The 20,923-nt window shown below is 33.6% G+C and overlaps 1 protein-coding gene across 2 annotated transcripts in view; it reads right to left on the bottom strand.

Moving 5' to 3' along the window:
• The window catches only part of PCNX1 (pecanex 1), a 138,484-nt gene that overhangs the window by 47,265 nt on the left and 70,296 nt on the right, over positions 1–20,923 (bottom strand). Inside the window, exons 10-18 of one of the 2 annotated variants that reach the window (XM_090271074.1) lie at positions 20,191–20,248; positions 18,311–18,528; positions 15,349–15,502; positions 12,950–12,982; positions 10,126–10,297; positions 9,556–9,666; positions 7,539–7,630; positions 1,931–2,040; positions 1,598–1,703 (exon numbers count right to left, since the gene is read on the bottom strand). In XM_090271074.1, coding sequence (XP_090127200.1) covers positions 1,598–1,703; positions 1,931–2,040; positions 7,539–7,630; positions 9,556–9,666; positions 10,126–10,297; positions 12,950–12,982; positions 15,349–15,502; positions 18,311–18,528; positions 20,191–20,248 — 1,054 coding nt within the window. The remainder of the gene's footprint in view (positions 1–1,597; positions 1,704–1,930; positions 2,041–7,538; positions 7,631–9,555; positions 9,667–10,125; positions 10,298–12,949; positions 12,983–15,348; positions 15,503–18,310; positions 18,529–20,190; positions 20,249–20,923) is intronic. The other variant, XM_090271075.1, reaches the window with a different exon arrangement.

Genomic DNA, 20,923 nt, shown 5'->3' with positions numbered 1-20,923 from the left:
TTATCAAGACAATTACATAAACATTTAAAAAAACATTTTCTTCATTCTCAACTGGCAGATTGCTTAAGAAATAATTTTTCACCAATTCTATTTTCTTTTAGCACTTCTAGATATTTCTTAGCTACAAGTCTTATTTTCTTCCTTAATTTCCTCATTATTTTAGTTTGACACTGCAATACCAAGGAAATTAAACTTATTCATTTAGTTCCACACACTAACATATCATAACAACGTCTTTTATAATGAAGCTGTGTATTTTTGTTCCTCTAATGGTAAGTTTTATGGGAAAAGGAAATGAGGTACTTAAGATACTGTATCATTTATAGGGCACATCCTTTTGGATAACAAAGTTATAATTTCATTAATCTTTTAAAATGTTGAACCTGTTTGTATATATCCTATTTTACTTACTGGAGTTTGGTTCTTCTAGTGGTTGTAGTAAAAACCAAAAACCTCTAGATATCTCTGATTATTGACTGACTCACAGATTTACACTTTGAAGCAGGATTCAGAAGTAGTCTACACTACATGTAACATTACGTATCCTTTGCTATCATGGAAACTAAAGCCAGAAAAAATATATCCTGAAGCAGTTTTGTATTTCTAAAGTTTTCTAAAAAATGTGTGAACAGCCCTGAACAGTGTGGCTCAGTTGTTTGGACATCACGCTGCAAAGCAAAAAGGTCGCATTTCAATTCCTACTCAGGGCACATGCCTGGGCTGCGAGCTCAGTCCCCGGTCGGGGCGCATGGAAGGGGTAACTGATCCATGTTTCTCTCTCTCTCTTTCTCCCTTCCTTCCCCTTTCTCCAAAAATAAATAAATAAAATCTTTAAAAAATAAGATATGTGAACAACTCCAGTTCACTGAAGGTAAATATTATGTCTAATTCAAGACCTACATAATAAGGTCAGTCTTTCACAAATGAAAAAAATCTAAAATATTAACTTAAAATAATAATTTTATGTTTTGTTACATAGGGCAGATATGAATTTATAGCATTCATTTTCCAAATAATCACTAAAAGAATGCAATGTTAAAACTCGCTAAATTAGAAAATGTTTTAAATTTCCATATTTCCTTAAGTATATTAGATTAGTCCAGGTTGTTGTTCTCTCCTTCAACCAGGAAAACAAACATACACACAGACATACTTTTCAGACCATCCCTGAGAAATAAACACCCTAATAGACTAGCAGATGACGTACAAGAACACAGTTTTTATCAAGAAGATCAGTAACAACAAACTCTATAAATTTATGTTAATATTCTTCTTTCAAATCCCAGTTTAAGTTGAATAAGATTTCTATAAACAATGAAATGACTTAATTTCACCTGATCTAAAAAAATAAATGTTTAGCATACTGTTCTATGTAGAAACCAGTTTGAGAACAATGAGCATTTCTCACATGTTAAAATTTTAAATAAAGGCAATCAACAATGTATAACTAATACATGGTTTATAATATGTTATATATTATATATGGCTATCTATTTTCCCCCAATTATTAAAGGCCTTCAAAAACTGTTCATTATATAACATGATTAACTGTCTAAAATTTAAGTCTTTTAAGTGATTTTAAAAAGCTTAAACTTACAACAGAATTTCTAAGTTTTTCAGGCAGTGGATCTTTTACTTCAGACAGAGGGTCTTCCGGATTTTTCTCTTCTGTTTTTGGAAAAATCTTAGATTGCATCAAAGAGCTTTATATTTTTAAAAAAGAGAGAAAATAATTAATATAAAAATATACATGTAACCTGAAAACCAGTACTTCCAGTGGCAAATACAGGTCATGATAAAATACCAAGTGATCCAAGTATACTTAGTCATTAGCAAATGATATATTCTAAACAAGTTAAGATGCCATAAATAATCAGAAAGGATAACTAATTTAAATTTCTTTAATTAAATAACAACTGATTTCACTTACAAAAGTACAGATGGATCACTGCTTTGTCGGCTGAGATGATAGGATACTGCCACTAACAAACCACAAAAAACGGAGAAAAGTACTGGAATATGCTGGCCATCCCAAGAATCCTGTTGGGGGAAAAATGTAACAGATAGTATGTTTCTAATTTATGACCTATTAAATAATCCTGTATGTCAGTACTTAGGAGAAAAGTAACTAAATTCAACAAAAAACTTTTAAACCATGTCATTAATTGTATTTTATTCCAGATAAATTTAGATTTATAACTTTCTGCTGAGCTGGAATCTAGCTAATAGATTATCTTCAGACTTCTTTTGGTACAAAAGCTCTATTTATACACTGGGAGTAATACATTTGCTTCTGATGCATGCTGCTGTGTGAATGCATGAGGCTGTGTGAATCCCTTTCAGATTCAGTCATACTAAGCTTATAGTAAACTATGTTCTCCATTTCGAAGAACAAAATAACTTGGTGTAGCAAACTTTAGATTATAATAATAATAGAGTAGGAAAAAACAACACATAATACCACATTAGGCAAAAGAAAACATTAACATCTAATGTGCTGCTTTCTTGATGCTTTGCTCATATAATATGTCATTATATCGCCCAGAGTATTGAGCAGGCATTCAGCAGTTCCTGAACAAATAAACTGTCTTATTAACCAGACAAAAGCTAGCTTCTAAGGCCAACCAAACATGGGGAAGTGATATATGTGTGCTCTGCTCACTCCAGTCTCTAGATTCTACTAGCATGGTATCTGGTATAGAGTAGATAATATTAATTAAAATCTTTTATCTTTCTCTGGGGATTCGGGAAGGAGAAATGCTAGGAGTGAGGAGCCAAATGGTCGTTTATTATATTTCTCCCATTTAATAATAGTCTTAGAAATTGTTTCACATTGCAACATAGACACCTTTTATTTTATAATGGCTAAATCAAAACCTGATCATATTGTACACTATGTATCAAGTCGCATTCTTACATATTTGTAAGTATTTCCTAAATAATTATTACAATGATCCTTGGAGATATGTACTCTTACTCTCCAATTTATAGATAAGGCACAAAGGGTTTAAACAATGTGTCCAGTTAAGTGGTGGAGCCAGGAACTGAACTTCCTGGTTTGAATTTACTAGGAAGAAAGTGACACAATCTGTGAAGAGTTTGAGATTGAAAGATGAATAAATACCTAAGAACACAAGAAGAAAACAAAATGTATGCAGGTCTAGCACTTGCATAGCTGTGGTTCATTCAACAAAGCAGGGGTAGGAGAGAGATAAGAAGGTGCCCTGAGGTGCCCACCTGGCGTGGGGTGGAGGAGGAAACAAGTTAAGCCTGCAACTCCCATAAAGCGCAGTCAATGCACAATGGCTAAAGCTTAAGAAAATAACAAGAAGTGGAAATAGAAGTTAGTTTCTTAGATATGAAGGTAAATACCAAAACAAGCAGATCGAAGAATTGAAAGTGATAATTATAAGGAAGAGATAAAGCGGCAGGGGATTGCTGTTTCTGGTATAAGTTTGAAATATTTGACTCTTTAAAATATATGCATGAACAACTTTGGCTGACAGATAAACTATGGCATATTCACGCAATGGGAGTAAGGGGGATTTAACACTAAATGGGATCCTTCACTGCAATAAAAAGGAACAGACTACAGATACACACAATGTAGGTGAACCTCAAAAATATTATATTCAACAAAATAAGTCAGACACAAAAGAGTAAATATGGCACAATTCCATTTATGTGACATTCAAGAACCACAAACCAAATCCACAGTAACAAGTGGTTATGGCAGGGAACTGTCTTATGGTGATGGGAGTATTTTATGTCTTGATAGGCGTGTATACTACACAGGTGTATGCATTTGTCACAACTTACCAAACTGTGTACTTAAGTTATGTGCATTTCACTCAATGTAAATTTTGCCTAAATTAAAACAAAAAAAAGTATTTGGAAAAAAACAAAAGATGCCTGCCTTTATTTGACAAATACCTGACACTACTTTTTACTGCTCTCAGATAAAAGTAAAGTGTTCTTAATTGATCTCAGAATGACTTATTTTATTAAGATTAACGATTTAGAATTATCACACATTCAAAGTAATTCATGAATATATAAGAAGAGAGTGACTACCATCTTTATTAGAAAAACAAAAAGCACAACAAACGTTGCCACCTCTGAGTTTCTAATGAACTCTTTGATTCAGAAATAAGACACACTATGAAAAACAAAACTGCTTAGGGAAGGTGACCTCATTCAAAAGACTGTACCATAGGTTTCTTCTACCCTCCATAGTGGTCTGGAAGTTTCTGCTTTACAAAAAATGGCCCAAATTCTAGCAATCTCTTAAAGACACGAAAACATCTGCAAACTACATACACAAAATAGTCTTAAAGAAAAATTTGTAGCTTTTAAAGAACGAAAATGTTCAAGGACAAACAAAAGAGTAAACACAAGGAAAGCAGATAGCATGAAATAATAGAAGGAAAAGTCTCTATTAGTGAACAGATCAAAAGAAAAATTAAACCATTCCTAAAGGTATGCAATAATATCTCCCAATGATTATAACTGTCCTGAAGTTATACTGTCATGAATGCCTTATGTATTCTTCCGTCATTATTCTATGTATAAACAAGCCATTGTGTGTTTAAAAAAGAAAAAAAGCACAAAGGAAACATCCTTTTTTGGCATACTGCCTATCTTTTAAAAAAAGAAAATGTGGTGGGTATACACACACACACACACACACACACACTTATATAATATATATAATGAAATATTATTCACCCTTAAAAAATAAGGAAATCTTGTCATTTGGAACATGGATAAAACTGGAGGGGATTATGCTATGTGAAATAAGCCAGAGAGAAAAAGACAAACACTACTGAATGGTATCACTTACATGTGGAATCTTAAAAAAAAAAAAATACCGAACTCGTAGAAACAGAGTGGAAAAGTGGTTGCCTGGGGTTAGGAGTTGGGGGAAATAGGGAAGGTGGTAAAAGGGTATAAACTTTCGGTTATAAGATGAATAAGGTCTGAGGATTGAATGTATGACATGGTGACTATAGTTGATAACACTGTTAAACATTAACAGAATTTACTAAGAGAGTAGAACTTAAACGTTCTCATAAAAAAAAAACGTAAATACATGAGCTGATAGGATGTGTTAACGCAATGGGGAAATCCTTTCACAATGTATACATATGTCGAATCTTCAGATTGTACACTTTAAATACCTTACAATTTTATTTATCTATTATACTTCAATAAAGCTTGAAAACAAACAAATAGTATCTCTTAGAAATCACTACACATTAGCACACAAAAATCTGTTTTATTATTTTTTGTGGTTGTATAGTATCTCATTGTGGGGCTATATTAAAATTAACCATTCGCAAATGACATTATTAGTCATTTCCAGCCTTTTGCTGTTATTAACACTGCTATAATGAAATCCTTGCATGTAATCTTTGCTCATGTACATAACTAAACCTGAAGATTTGTTATAAGAGATGGCATCTAAAACTAAAATAGTCTAATGCAAATGCCATGACTAAGAAAGAAGGAAAAAAACTTATCCTCCTACCTACCTCAGGATAGTGTTCTTAGTTGGCAAGTTCACAATTGCTGCTCTTCTGCTACATAATTAAACAGGCCATTGTAAACTAGGCATTAAAAAACTAACCACACTGTTAACTTCTATAATTGCAACTTCCAAATAATGACACACTTAATGACCTTTATATGAGGAGGTTCTATAGGTGGCACAACTGGGAGGAGCACAGATTTGGATCGCATTGTCTCCAGCTCCTTCCTGGGCTTAGCTCCATCAAGTATCTCCCTCTCTACTAGACTTTGCCCCCTTCCCATTTAACTACAATCAAGTTTCAGATGTTTTTAAAAATAAAAAACCAGAAAACACCCCCAGCAGATGGGCAGATTTCCCAACTATAGTCTAGAAAGTGTAGAATACATTTCCTTGATATCCATTCAAACCTAAATTTAATCTCGTTTCTTCGGCCAAAACACCAAAGCTGACACTTTTGTTAAAGTCATCAGTACCCTATTTACTGGCAAGTTCAATAAAGACTTTTTTCAGACTTTACTGCCTCTGAAGTTTCCTTTCTGTTCCCTCCAATGCTTAAATATTGGCATTACCCAAGGTTCTATCCTTACCTATTTTCTTTTATCAATCCACATTAGCAGCCTCTTTCTTACTCTTGATTTCATTTTGTTGATGAATTCCAGATCTATTAATTACTACCTCAAACTTTCTACGTACAACTTTCTACTACGCATCTTTGGATGCCCCATAAATGTCAACAAATAAACATGTCCAAATTTCAACAATCACCTTCCCCACTAAGTGCCAAGGTTTGCAATGTTGTGCTTCAGCATCACTATCTAGTGGCAGTATAAGCCAGATCCCACTCAAGTCTTTTGGAGCCTATTCTGGCTCTTCTCTCTTTATTCAAAGTCCCCAAATACATTCACTGAATCCAATTTTAACGAAGTCCCTCAGAATTTCAAGATTGCAAAACAAAGGTCCCCCTGTTCCTGATCCTCCCTGCTTATATTTCCATCTTCTTCACACTGGGGACCAAGTGATCTTTCTGTAATACAATGTTGATCATTTCCTTGCCATACTTCTTATATTTTGATGGCCTTCCATGCCCACCCCAACACGTGCAGGATGAAAGGCATTCCATAAGCCAGCCATGGTTTACCTCCCAGCCTGACTAAAGGACAGCTCTCCTCATGCACCTAGACCTCCAGCAATTCCAAATAACTTGTCGTTTCCTAGACACACACACTTTCTTTACAACTCCACGGCTCTTCCTCCCTTGTTTCAACTCGTTCCCATTTGTCCTTCAAATTTTGATTAAAAAGTCACCCTTAAAAAATTATTTTTAAACCCTTTAGGCTGAATAAGGTAATAATTAGTATACCCCATAAGTATGTTTTCATAGCCTTCATCACCCTCTATTGAAACTGAGTCACTTTTCATAGTCCTTTCAATCCTATTATTCATAAAAAAGAATTAGTTAACAGGAATTGAGGGTTATTTATGAGAAATTTAAAATTTTTATATTTTCAATTTGTGATATTTTTAAAATAGAGCTAATAAGGCTCATCCAGATCCTTCTAAACCAGTAACACCATTAAATTTCAGCACATTAATTTTTACTAGAATGTATCTTAAATTACAGTCTTTGGAATTCATTCTTATAAGTTTTATAAAGTCTTGATATGAAGAGTAGTTACATATATTCTTTAGAGAAATCTAAAATTAATTTTATATTGTCATACCATGCCCACCTCTATCCCAGACTAGCCTAAGTTTTAATAATCTGTTTCTAATATTGACCTCCGACAATTGCATGAAAAAGGATTTTATTTTAATAATGGTTAACTATGAAATTGTTTGCAAATTCCAAGTAAATGAGAATGAGAATAATGTTCAACATATGAAGATGATGGAAATTCATGCTCAAGTGGCACCAGGAGCAAAAAAGTCATTATCAATCGATTTAAACACTTTTCACATAAAAAAATAGCCTTAAAGACGAAACACGCTACAACACGCTGCTTACCTTCAAAGCGCCATAACACAGCCCGTACAGTAAGGCCACGGCCACAATGCTGCAGATAAAGCTATAGAGTGCTGCAAGCAGGCTCGTCGTGGCTAGACGGGAAAGGAAGAAAGTAATGTTTTATAAACACTTATGGAAAAAACAACCATATCTTGAAAGGGCACTGGAAAGTATTTAGAATTGTATATTGACTATCAGTAAATCTTTTCATCTGATTTTTTAAAAATTAAGTTATTTCATCCTGTGCTTTCAAAGGATTCTGAAAAAACAAAGATTTACTATCCACAATTTTTGATACAAAATAAAATATATTCACTTTGGAAGTAATGAACATTTATACATAGCAAAAAAAACTCATGGCTATGTTATGCTTCCAAAATCTATCTTATTTACAAACGTATAGGGAAATGAAGCTTGCGAAGGCAGTAAAGGAACTGGATATATATTAAGCATTCACTGAAAGATATTAGTCTATGTAAATAGAACCTGTGATACCCACAGAAGTAAACTATATCCCCACGTGTTAATTCTCATACAAAAAGAATAGCTCTGACTAATAGTAACAATAACAATAACAAAAAATAGATCCAATGGGATTATTAGTGTTAAGTGATGGGGGATGGCTAAGAGAGCTAGCCTTTATTTTTAAAATATAATTACAGATTTTCTTTAATGGTAATATTATCGTCGGCGGCGGCGGCAGCCGTCCGTCTCGAGAGACGATGGTGTAGCTTCTTAAGAGTCTGTCTGCACCGCCGAAAATGGCTGTGCAGTCCGACTCGGGAGTGACACGGTATCTGTCTCCTCCCGTGTTGAATCAACACGGTAATATTATATGGTTAACAAAAAAGATATCTATAGGAAAATTTTTTCATAGGAGATACTTAAAAAACAGCACCTTGCACAAGTCTGTAGATCATAACATGACAAAACCCACTGCTATAAATTACCTACACTAAATCCTCTCCATAGTACTTAAATTAATATAGCACACCTATAATGGTCCCCTAAATACTGAAACTGTCTTCTACTCATTAACCTATGATGAAGACCAGCCCAGTCTTAATTCATGCCCCTTTCAAAAATTTTTCAAAGCATCAAGAGTGCGCTAGATACACAGCAACATAGAACGGGCTTAGTATCTATTTAAAATTTAAGTCACATAAGCAGGGATAATTTCAATGCATATATTTGGAAGATAAATGAGGATTGCAGGTGTGAAGTATAAAGAGAAATGGACAATAAAATTATAGTAATTTCTTTCCCTTTTGTATTATTTCTCAAGTTGTACATACATCTTGCAGTAAAATTTTAAATAGTTAAACCAAGTAAGAGTATATTTTAACCATGGTGGTTGCCCATGGGGTTATTTTCAAATTGTGCAAACCACCTGATTACACTAGAATAGTGTAATACTTATTTTGCAAATGAAATATACATATAATAGGGAAATAATTTCTAGGTACATCAATTCATAACCGAACAATCTACTCTAAAAACAGAGGTACTTCTAAAAAGCTTATTTAGGAAAATGCTTTTACTAAGAGCATTCTTATTTTGGTGTTCCCCTTTTAAAGATAAGACAAAGCACTAAAACCAAATACATAGGCATAGTAAATGCACACAATTCAAAATGCAAATATAATGCCATGTGTCAGAGTTCAATGTAGAATAGACGATCTTTTATAAATATTTCATAAGCTATACAGGTTCCATGTAAACTCACTATACCTTTAAGTTTTAGACAACAGTACTATTACTTCTTATCACTTCTTATAAATCAACTCCATTATTACTGTACCTTTCACTAAAGTAGCAGGCTTGATTGCTTTCATATCTACAAATTATTTCCTGCTCAGTCTTCAATTACTAAATAAGCGTATTTTTCTAATTTCAATTCTAAAATGAAAAATTAAAAATTTTCTATTTAAAAATTAAAATTTTAACTTTCAGTGTATTACTTAATGATCTGTAAAAGTAATGCTATCAATTTTAATTTTTATGAGAAAGTACTCACCATTACCGCCAAAGATATGAATATCCAATTGTTCACAAAGGTACATTACAAATGTATTCACCTGAGGCAGGAGACCAACGAAAAATACTATTGGAAAACAGAGTGTAAACACTATAAAAGGAAAGAAAAGCATATTTAAAAATAGTATACCTCATCCATCGTTTTGTTCATTTAAGATCACAAAATGATAAAAAATGTCCAAAAGTAACAAACTACAAAGTAATTTTTAAAAAGATATCACTGTATATTAGTTCTCTCTACATAATGGCTTGGCTATTAAATAATTTTTTTAATTATTAAGAGCTTTTAAAATTGTTTCAACCATTCTCCCACAATAGAAACCTGAGCTATAGAATCCAAAGGAAACCTCTCATCATCCTCTTCAAGACCAGAAAAATTACCAATTTGTTCATTAGCTTTTCTTCATTCATAATAGTCCTATAGTTCTGTTCCTCACAGGCAGTTATAACAAAATAAGCCTATTAAAACTATATCTATAACTGATTTATTTATCAGTAAATGTTTGTACACAAATAAATTAAGATCTGAAATACTTTAAAGATAACTCACCTATAACTAAATCCCTGGCTGATACAAGCACCAGTGGATTGGTGAAAGTTATTCCGTATAATTTGAATTTGGTTGTAGTGAGGTTTCTGCTTCCATAATCCAAGAGCCAAATAAGACCACAACATAAACAGAAATAAACTGGTCTACTGTAGGCAATGATACGATTATGACCCTGAAAATGATATTTAAAAAGTCAGTTAATTTTAAGAGTCACTATTAGCTATTGAGATCTTTGATGGCTTATATTCTAAGGATTCAAAATGTTTCCAAGTGGAAGCCCAGTTTCTGACTATCACAAAAGGAATTACAAATATGGAAAGGAGGAAAACTGATACTGGATTGAATCAGAGGTATCAGTATGAACTCATTATTATTAATATCTATATAAATAGAATAAGAATAGATGTGTGTGTGTGTGTAAAGTCAATCTTTGAACAATTTGGAGTTACGGACACTGACACACACACACACACACACACACACACACACACACGGTCAAAAATCTGCATATAACTTTTGACTCCCTAAAAACTTAACTCGTAATAGCCTACTGTTGACTGGAAGCCTTACCAATAACAAAAATAGCAGACTGACACATATTTTGTATGCTATATGTATTACATGCTGTATTCTTACAATAAAGTAAGCTAGAGAAAAGAAAATGTTTATAAGAAAATCATTAGGAAGAGAAAATACATTTATAGTATTTATTGAGAAAAATCTGTGCATACCTGGACTGATGCAGTTCAAAACCGTGTTGTTCAAGCATCAACTGTATACACATACACATCTATTCTTATGTCTATTTATAGATATGTATATGTTGCACATATGCATATACATACATATATTTCCTAGCTTTATCCAATGAGAAGACCTAAAAGCAGTAACATTATAGGAATACAGATTACTACCAGCCAGATCTTAGTTTATAAATGCCATTACTAACTAAAAAAATAAATAAATAAATGAAGTACTTAAAGAATGATTAGGATATGTCAAAAGGACACAGATGGTAGCCTGACAGACTCCCAATGGCCAAATCAGAAACAATTTTAGCATCAACATAAATAATGATAGTAACATTATTTATAGTTGATTGGATAATATAAGAACTCATTAATCTACTCCAATACAAAAAATAAATAAAAGACAGAAGGGAAAGTTATTCCTACAGTAAAAAGTCAACAAATAAATGTAGAGGGAATGATGGAATTAGAAAATCACTGTTTAGCAACCATCAAATGATGGTTCAGACAAAAAACATCAAAAGATATTAAAAACAAATGGGTGGAAGTCTGAGGGGCAGGTGAACATATATATTATCTCAAAATATCTCCCTATGAGATGTTTAACAAGAGAAAGATAGTAATATTAGAGTAGTGGTTCTCAAGGGAGTGGGACAGGGGCATCTGGCAATGTCTGGAGACATGTTGGTTGTCACAACTGGAGTGAGGGTATTGACATCTAGTGGGTAAACATGAAATATAAAGCTAAATATCTATAACGCACAGGACGGCACCCTCATCTGCAACAAAGATTGTCCAGCCCAAAATGTTAATACTGCAGAGGTAAAATACCCTGCAGACGCTACCCTTAACCAGAAGATGAAAGTTAACATCACCAACAAAAGGATAAATCAACATCATGTGCTTCCTGAAGTGATGCACTGAGAACACATCACTTTTCTAGTGTTCCTACCAAAAAAGCATGGCCTGTATCCAATCAAGAAGAAATAGACAAACTCAAATTGAAGGACGGGCTACAGAATAACTTTCCTGTACCCACCAAAAATGCCAATATCATGTACGACTAAGGAACTGCTCCAGATTAAAGCCGGCTAAATAGACCAAACGCTAATCAGGAGTGTTTTACTGCCAACTGAGACAACAGGAGACATCCGAGGAAGAACTGTAGCTTAGAAAGTAGTATTGTATCAATGTTAATGTCCTGATTTTGATAATTATGTTAAAGTAATGTAAATAAATGTCTTTGTTTCTAGGACACACAGACTGAGGTATTTAGAGGCATAGTTAAAGCTAGTAATTCCACATATCATTACACTTCAAAAGCATTTTTACAAAGTAACAAACAAGCAGTTGCAAGAAAAGCACCTTGTTTTGCTTTGTTTCGCCCATCTACTCTCATTACTGAGTATCCCAGTGCACGGGTGAAAAGAGTAACTAGATTCAAGAAAGGAGTCACTATAAACTGCTCTTGGAGTCTGGTTTTGAACCACTTTAAAGAGAATGCCCTTTGGCCTTTCTATTAAATAAATATTCTAGGGTGAGGTCTAAAACTGAATCATGCTTTTTACAATAGTGTTAGGCAGCTGATACTTTTGTCTCAAGTCCCAAAGTGAGTAACAAGGTTTTTAATCTCCTTAGTGTCCACAGGTGTAAACACCAAATCAATTTATTTCTTCTTTATTCTTGGTCCTAATGATTATGTAAGCAAAATAATGTAAGGCTTTTCCTACTTCAACATTCTATTTTTTAATACTTATTCATGATTTATTGTTCAAAATTTATTAAATGTAAGTTATCAAATAACCATGAGTTTATATGAACCATGTCTACTTAACTGATAAACTCCACCTGAAATAAGAGGCCAAAAATGAATTATGCTCATTTTCAACCAAGATTTATAGAGTCCACAATTAAAATGCCATTTTATTTCATGTTAATAAATCACCTATATTTCTAGTAGTGTGTCAGAACTTAGATGAGAATATAATAACATAAATCTTAATTCAATCTGACATGGGACCTGAAAAAGGTTTTGATGAATGTTAAAGAGTTATAGGCATATTAGAGTGACTTACATGTCTCGGGGAAGAAGAATCTGGTTGAACACTCTAAAAATAAAACAGAAAGACAGATTATACTACTGAAGTCCTGGTAATTTTACAAGCAACTTTCAAATGCCTGGAATGATTTTAAGTAAATATTCCACAGGTCAGAAATGACCTACATTAATTCTGTAGAAACATCAGCAAAAGACAAAACATCATGTCCAGATAGTGGTGTCACTGTGGTATTAAAAAACATCTTAAATCCTTCCTGACTCTCACTTCCTGTGGTTAATGAATCCTTTGCATCTAGCTTAATGTTTTGGAAATGGCATATGGTAGACAGATCCATCTTAATGCTTGGTTCATTACTATGAAATAGTTAAGGAAGAATCTCTTCTTTTTTTTAATCTTATTTCTCAATTACAGTTTATGTTCAATAAAGCTACATAGTTTCAGATGTATAGCATAGTGATTAATCATATACTTTAGGTAGAATGCTGTTTAAAGCAGCATCACTCCATTCAGGAAATGCACAAAATATGGGTTAGTTTATACGAAGAATTCTAGTTCTGCCCTCAAATTCCAAATTTACTAAGCAATTCAATGTTATTTGTATCAAATATCTTATCAGCATTTTCACATCAAATCATCTAATAAATTAAGCTAAGTCTTTGTAAGAAACTTTATCTACTTTCCATGAAAGCGTCCAAAGGTGTTACTTCCCAAATCATGGCCTTTCTCCCAAGTCCCTGTTCACTTCCAATAGCAACCCAACAATTTCGCTAGGACGGTCTATCACCATCCTACAATTCTAGCCTGGACCAAGCCTACAGGGTTTGGCATGTGTTTCTTGGCTGAATATGAGACGAGGTAATCTCTCAATTCTTTCAACTCCAACGTCTGTCTGTTTAGGTCTTTCTTATTTCTGTTTATGACATTACTATTCCTCTAGTTAACTAATTTCAAAAATCTCAGATATATTTTTACCTTTTCCATATCTAACCACATTAACCTAAAAGCAGTGGGCAAAATTAATGAAACAGGGTATAATGGAACCAGGGAATGAATTTAAGTGGTTTAAGGCAATAAAGGGATGACTTGAGGTGGCTGAAATGGAAAGCAAGAATGAAGGCCAGAAATTTTAACAAAGGATCACACATTTAATCAAAGAAACTTGGAAGGAGTAAAGGCGCTAAGATTTTGAGTCAGTATACTACTGTCCAAAGCAAAGCAACGGGAAAGGAAAATATTTATCAGATGATGATGTTCTATTTTTAAAATGCTCCTATCAGATATATAGGACTAAAGCCTGTGAAGAAGGTGAAGACTTTGAGATATAAATCTGGACATAGTTACATACAGGGACAACATATAAAGTAATAGAACAAGATGACTTCACGGCAAGGAATTGCAAATTGAGAAGAAAGCCAAATGAATCCCTAGAGAATTTTCATATATTAAGAAGTGGTCAAAAGAACAGAGGTATCAACAAAGGAAATAAAGTTATTTGAAAAGTAGAATAATCATCATGTTAGTATAAAGTCACAGACAACAATGAGAATATAAAAAATAGCAGACAGTGTTCATTAGGTTTTAAGTAAATACTCACAGAGAATGAGGCCTAAGAAAAGGACACAGATTTGGCAATTTGAGATTATTAACAACCACAAAGACTGTAATTTCAGTATGGCAATGAGGAAGAAATATGGATGGGTCCTAAAGAAATGAAGCAGTGACACAGGTGGCTTATAGACATCTGGACAGCTGATGGAATAAACAGCACTAAACCAGTAGTTCTCGGGATGGGAGAGTGTTCCTCATGATAGTATATATCAAGCAAATAAACAATATAAGCAGGAATATTTACTGGTTAAGAAAGGAGGGAAAGGAAAGAGTCCACGTTGACAGTTCACAGATTTTGCATAGAAAGTGAAAAATTTGTTATTTGATTCTCCCCTTTTTAGAAAGCTTAAAATTGATATATTTTGATATTTTAAAGCCACTATTAAAACAACAGCAAAAGGACATCAATCTTCTCTTTTCAATGTCCTAAAGGAACATATATATTAGTTTTGATATTATTGTACCTATCAATGATGAAGTTTAATAAATTTCACCTACAGAATAAGACTTAAATTACAGAAGTAGGAGAGAACTGTTGATAAATTTAAAAGATATAAATTTCAAAAATGCAAATTCTTATTGGTAACAAACACTCAAATATTTTCTTTTAATACCAAAAATAGTTTTAAGGAAACTTCATTTAGATATCATTTTCTTTAAGTAGATATGTCCCTTTTGTCTAAACATCCAACGAAAATAATTCAAACAATTAATATCCTTACTATAATTCAGTGACTGATATGAAACCTTATGCCTTTTAACTCAAATATTATTCCATAGTCTGTAAAGAAGCGAGGTGCTGGTACCTTAAGCAGTGAGTACTGACAGCTGGCTATCACCAGGCAGAACTGGAAGACCCAGATATCTCTGAAGAAGCCTTGTATGAGAAGAATAGATCCCAAAAATGCCACAAGAATAGCCAGGATGACAGCCAACACATTTTCCAGGATCTCACGATTTCTGTAGACAAGAAAATTTATGAGTAAGTATATCATCAATATAAGAAAATAATCAGAGTGAAATAAGGGAAGGCATCGATATGAAGTTCATATTATGCCTGCTGAGATTTTTTTCTGGTACTGGGTTTGAATAAGATTTTGGGTCACAGTGAAAAAGCAACTAGTTTACATGGAAAATTAAAACAAATAAAGCATGCTATAGTGGACTGTGAAGTTTTCATTTTAATGCATAACAGTTTTAATTTCTATTTTAAAAACTTTACTCTTCTTAATATCTTTTTCTGTCAAATCTGTTGCAAAACAATTAACCAATTTAGATGACAAATAAAGGAGCTATTCGTTCAACAAAACAACTGAGAAAAAACTCAAAAAGTTTCTAGAAAATTTCAAAAGTTATTTTATGAGAAAATTTGTAACCCAATTTTGATAACAAGCGGTTTCACTTTCCCCATTTCTAAACCATCTGAAATAGTCTGAAAGTAACTTACTACAATTACATAAATACAGGCTCTTGTGTTGAGATTGAAGGCAGTGATAAAGACCATCAATACTGTCTCTGTAAAAGAAACAATATGATACCCAAGACATTATACATAGTAATAAAGATGATTTTTATGTCACACCAAAAGATAAGAGCTGGTCTCATTACTTCTTGGGGAAATTTTATTCACAAAATGTTAAATACTTACTAAAAGTCTTATTTTTTAAAAACAGATACTGACATGGGAAGAGGATCAGCACACCTGCTATAAAAGAAAGCAGGTGGATAGGAGGATATAAGTCCTGTTATTTAAAAAATGTATACATATGGGTTAAAAAGACAATATATCAAAATGATACTACTAATAATGGTTATATCTGAGTGGAAAGATAATGGATGATCTCTTTTTGTCTTAAAATCTTTCTATGTATTTTTCTATAATGAGTAAAGAATTACTCTTATAATCATAAAATTTTATTAAGTTATCAATGTCATATTTAGCATCAATGGACCTAAAAATAAAATTCACAAACATCCCTGTACCATTCATCTGTTAGTTCCACCAGACTAAAACAAGTTTTGTTGTATTTTCAAAACAATAAACACCGGTATTTTCATTGGCCTTACATGGCAGTTGTAGAATTCCAGACCTGCTGATCCAGTGATCCTCGCCAGTCCTGATACACGACATACTGTCTATATTGCTAGACATGGACTGGTGCTCTCTTTTGGCTTTCTTTAGTTTTTAATTTTGATAAATCAAATTTATCAATTAGTTCTTTTTTACTAATCTTACTTTTGGTGTTACATCTAAGAAATTTTGCCTAACCCTGAAGGTCACAATTACTTTATCCTATGTCTTGTGTTTTTTTTCCCCAGAAATTTTATTGTTTTAGATTATACATTTAGGCCTGTGATTCATTTTTAATTAACTCTTGTAATATGATGCATGGTAAGGATACAAGTTCTTTTGCATATGGAAATCCCATAGTTCCAGCAGCCACTGTAGTTTTCATCTCAGACATTTTAGTTTTCATCTCTGTAATTTTGATTCGGATCATACACACACACACACACACATCTTTTTAAACATTATGAAATACAGTTATAACAGTTTTAATGTCTTTGACTACTAATTTAATACCTGTGACAGTTACAGGTTGGTTTCAATTGACTCACTGCTTCCCTATAAATCATGGTTTAGCCCTTCTTTACATGGTTGGTGACCTTTGGATGCCAGACATAGTGAATCTTAACTTACTGGGTATGAGAATTTCTGGATTTCTACAAATCTTCTTGAGCTACTGGGCAAGTCTGATCCTTTCAGGTTTTATGTTTATGACTTGTTAGATGGGTATGGGGCAGTATTCATGCTAGAACTAGTTATTCCCCACTTCTAAGACAAGACTTTCCTGAGCAGGCTACACAATGCGCCATGAACCACGAATTACGAGTTTTCCCTATCTGCCTGGTTGGAACAGGCACAATTCCTGGCCTTGTGTGAGTGCCAGGCACTGCTCTGCCATTGCTTTCACAGGGGTCCTCCCCTGGCCTCAGGTGGTTTCCTCACATACTTTCACTTATCAATACTCTTGAACAGTCGAGGAGACCACTGCAGATCTGAGATTCTCTCTGAGCAGTAATCCATTCTCTGATACTCTGCCTATGGACTCTTAGCTCCACCTCCAAATCAGGTCTGCTAGGCTCTGCTTTAGTACCTCCAGCCTGTGTCTCAGCCTGGGGACTCTTACGGTAGTAAGCTGGGGCGACTGCATGGCTCTCAGATGACCCGTCTGTCAGGAATCACTATCCTTTGTTGTCTCATTTCCAGTGTCTTGAAAACCATTCTTTCATGCATTCTGTCAGTTTTTCATTGTCTCAGGTAGGAAGATAAAGCCAGTTGACTAGAAGCAGGATTTAGTTACCAAGTTTATAATGGGCTAATATTGTTTACTATTAAGATTAGTGCTAAGAAATAGGAAAACAGGTTTCCCCATATACCTTCTATATTAAGGGTCATGTTACCTATAATCTGATAATCATTAACACTTCATTTTCTCTGAGTTTTAAGTACAGTTGCATGATTCTTATTGATGATAAAAGGAATTTTTTTGTGTACACTCATTAAAATCACCATGAAAAGATTTTTAATGAATTCAAGAGAGTCGATCTTTAAGAATCCTATTAACTTAAATTTTATATCAAAAGGACCAAAATAGAAAACATTTCCAATGTGGTGAGCGAGTAAAAACCTTAATGAGTTATTAAGGACATTTCAAATTAAAAATAAAATCTGCACCCATCTTTAATATCACACTATATTCTTACCTATCAAACAGGGCCAAAAGTGTGAGTCTGTCAAAGTTGATGCCGATCCATAGTTGGGGCAGGATCCAAAAACGATAATAGTGTTTAACCTTTTGGGCAGCTTCTTCTGTTGGACCGTAAGTAGCTGCCAAGTCTGGGCTTAGATCTATGTCTTGTTGCTCCAACAAATCTGTATCGATGGTCAATAGTCTGTTTAACCGAATCTGTGGGAGAGAGAGCTAAAAGAAAGTCAGTGTTGAAAGGCTTAAAATATCTTTAATCAAGTCATCATTCAAGGGTTACTCAATTAGCTCACAGGTTAGCTAAGCCCCCTTATTTTCTACACCAGTCTGCTCCTCATGGATACTTTACAGTATCAGGAACTGCAGACGGTGACAACAGCAAGTGAACTAAATAAAGCAAGTTATTCAAGAGGTCTTCTGGAAAGGTTTTATTAGAAAAAGTGTTTGAAATCTTAACATTCTATGATTGCTTCGCTAGTAACCCCATTATAATCACTTACAGTGAATCATTATTGACTTCCCTTCTCCCTGTCATATTCATGATCATTTCTTATTAAGCTATGAATCTCAGTACTATGTTAAATCTAAGTCTTCTGCATTGGATTCACTGCCTTCGACACTCATCGACTACAGTCTCTTATCACTATTATTACTGTTTTCAAATCCCTCCTATACCCTGAACCCCCCCTTTTCTGTTTTGGTGGGCTGTTCATCTGAGGCTTTACAGAAAATTACATTTCTTTCAGCTTTACTTCATTTTAACTCATCCATTCACCAGTTCCCAAGTTTCTCCTTCCTCTGAAAGAATCAAAAGTTTACCGAATCTAGCAGAGCACTAGCCAGCACTTAACCATCTCAAAGCTCCCACACATTTAACAGCAGAAAACAATAACCATTTTCCCACTTTTACTTTCCTTTGGCGCTTCCAAGAATACACTACAGCAAAAAAGGACAGTTGTCATTTTTCAAACACATACGTGAATATAGTCAAGAAAATGTGCTTTCTATACAGAACATAGCCACCACCTGTAAGCACTCACAAAGACTTCCATGAACACTTTTTCTTATGCTCTATGCCAGGGTTTCTCAACCTTGACACTACAGGAACTGTCAGCCAGATAATTGTGTGTCATGGGGGTTATGCCGTCCACTGCAAGCTGTTTAACAGCATCCCTGGCTTCTGTCCACTAGATACCAGTAAAACTCCCCCTGCGGTGACAAGCAGAAATGTTTCCAGACATTGCCAAATGTCCACTAGTTAAAAACCTTTGCTTGATACCAACTTACATTTATGGTCTCAAAACCCTGTTCACAACTCCTCACCTTCAGGAAGCTATGATAATTAACCTCTCTGGCACTACATTTATGTACCTATATCTCTTATGTGTTATTTATAAGGATTTCATCCATTTTGTCTTTCCCAGCTTCAATATATATACGTCCTGATGGCAAGGCAGTGTTATCTTTTTAAAATATCCCCACTGCGTTTTATGTGGTATGATGTCATCACTAAGCTTCCAAAACATACACACTGGTATATAAAATAATTAATAGTTAACCAATATATAACTGCACCAAAATCATAATATTCAAAGTAAAACTTTAAAATGAAACAATTAAAAATAACATAACCAGATTATGATGTTGGTAAGTAAAAAGAAACACTTAAATACCCGCATAAATGTAATAACTGATTCATATATAGCTAAACTTCATGGTGCCCTGTTTGTTTGTTTAACAAAGGACTACTAAAAAGAGAACCACTATGGGACAGCAAAAGTATTTTGCCATATTTTTCACCATAATTCACATTTTTCTGATTTTTGTAGCAACTTAATCTGAAAACACACCATTTTATAAAAATAAAGGAACACCTACCACATCATGTGGATAAAATCGAACTGAGGTAGAACTGGATACATGAGAATCCGTGTCACTAAAATAAAATTTAAAAGACTTCATTGTATAAGTAGCTTGCCAGATGATAACAGAAAAAAATAAATATTTTAACAACTGGATGACATTTATAGTGTCCTCACTTTTCTATGTCAACTTCAAAGTGCAAAACAGCGTTTTCCTAGACTTAAAACATAGACTGTGCGTCAGAGTATCTATATTCAAATCTCTTCAGCAACTGAATGAGATCTTGGACACATATTCAACCTTTTAAACTTCAGTTTTCCTGATCGGTAACATAGGATATTAGTACCTTTATCAAAAGGTTCTTCTGAAAAAAGTTTAAGAAAGCAATTAACATATTGTCTGGAACCACAATAAATTTAGCTATAATAGCTTAGATCATGACAATTCAGTTTCCACAGATCAGTCAATTTTAGGTTTCTAAACTTGAGACCTTACCACATTTATGGTGTGAACAATTGTTTTTGTCTTAAATTACGTTAAACATAATTGTTTCCACTGCTCTATCCTCCTATAGTTTCTGTTACAAAATACCTAATATGACAATTTCATCATTTTTTATACAAATTCTGAAACTGGACTAAAGGAGCTTAAAGGGTATAGTTTTCTAAATGTCCTAGCTTTTCATCAGATAAGTGACTTTTCATCTATGTGACTACAAGATCCTATTGCTTTAAATAACACCTCAAAA

The sequence above is a fragment of the Furipterus horrens genome, unplaced genomic scaffold (assembly GCF_987537825.1).
Source record: "Furipterus horrens unplaced genomic scaffold, mFurHor1.1.pri manual_scaffold_3, whole genome shotgun sequence".
Classification (NCBI taxonomy): Eukaryota; Metazoa; Chordata; class Mammalia; order Chiroptera; family Furipteridae; genus Furipterus; species Furipterus horrens.
The sequence above is the reverse complement of the archived record's forward strand: the minus strand, read 5'-3'. Positions and strand labels throughout refer to the sequence as shown.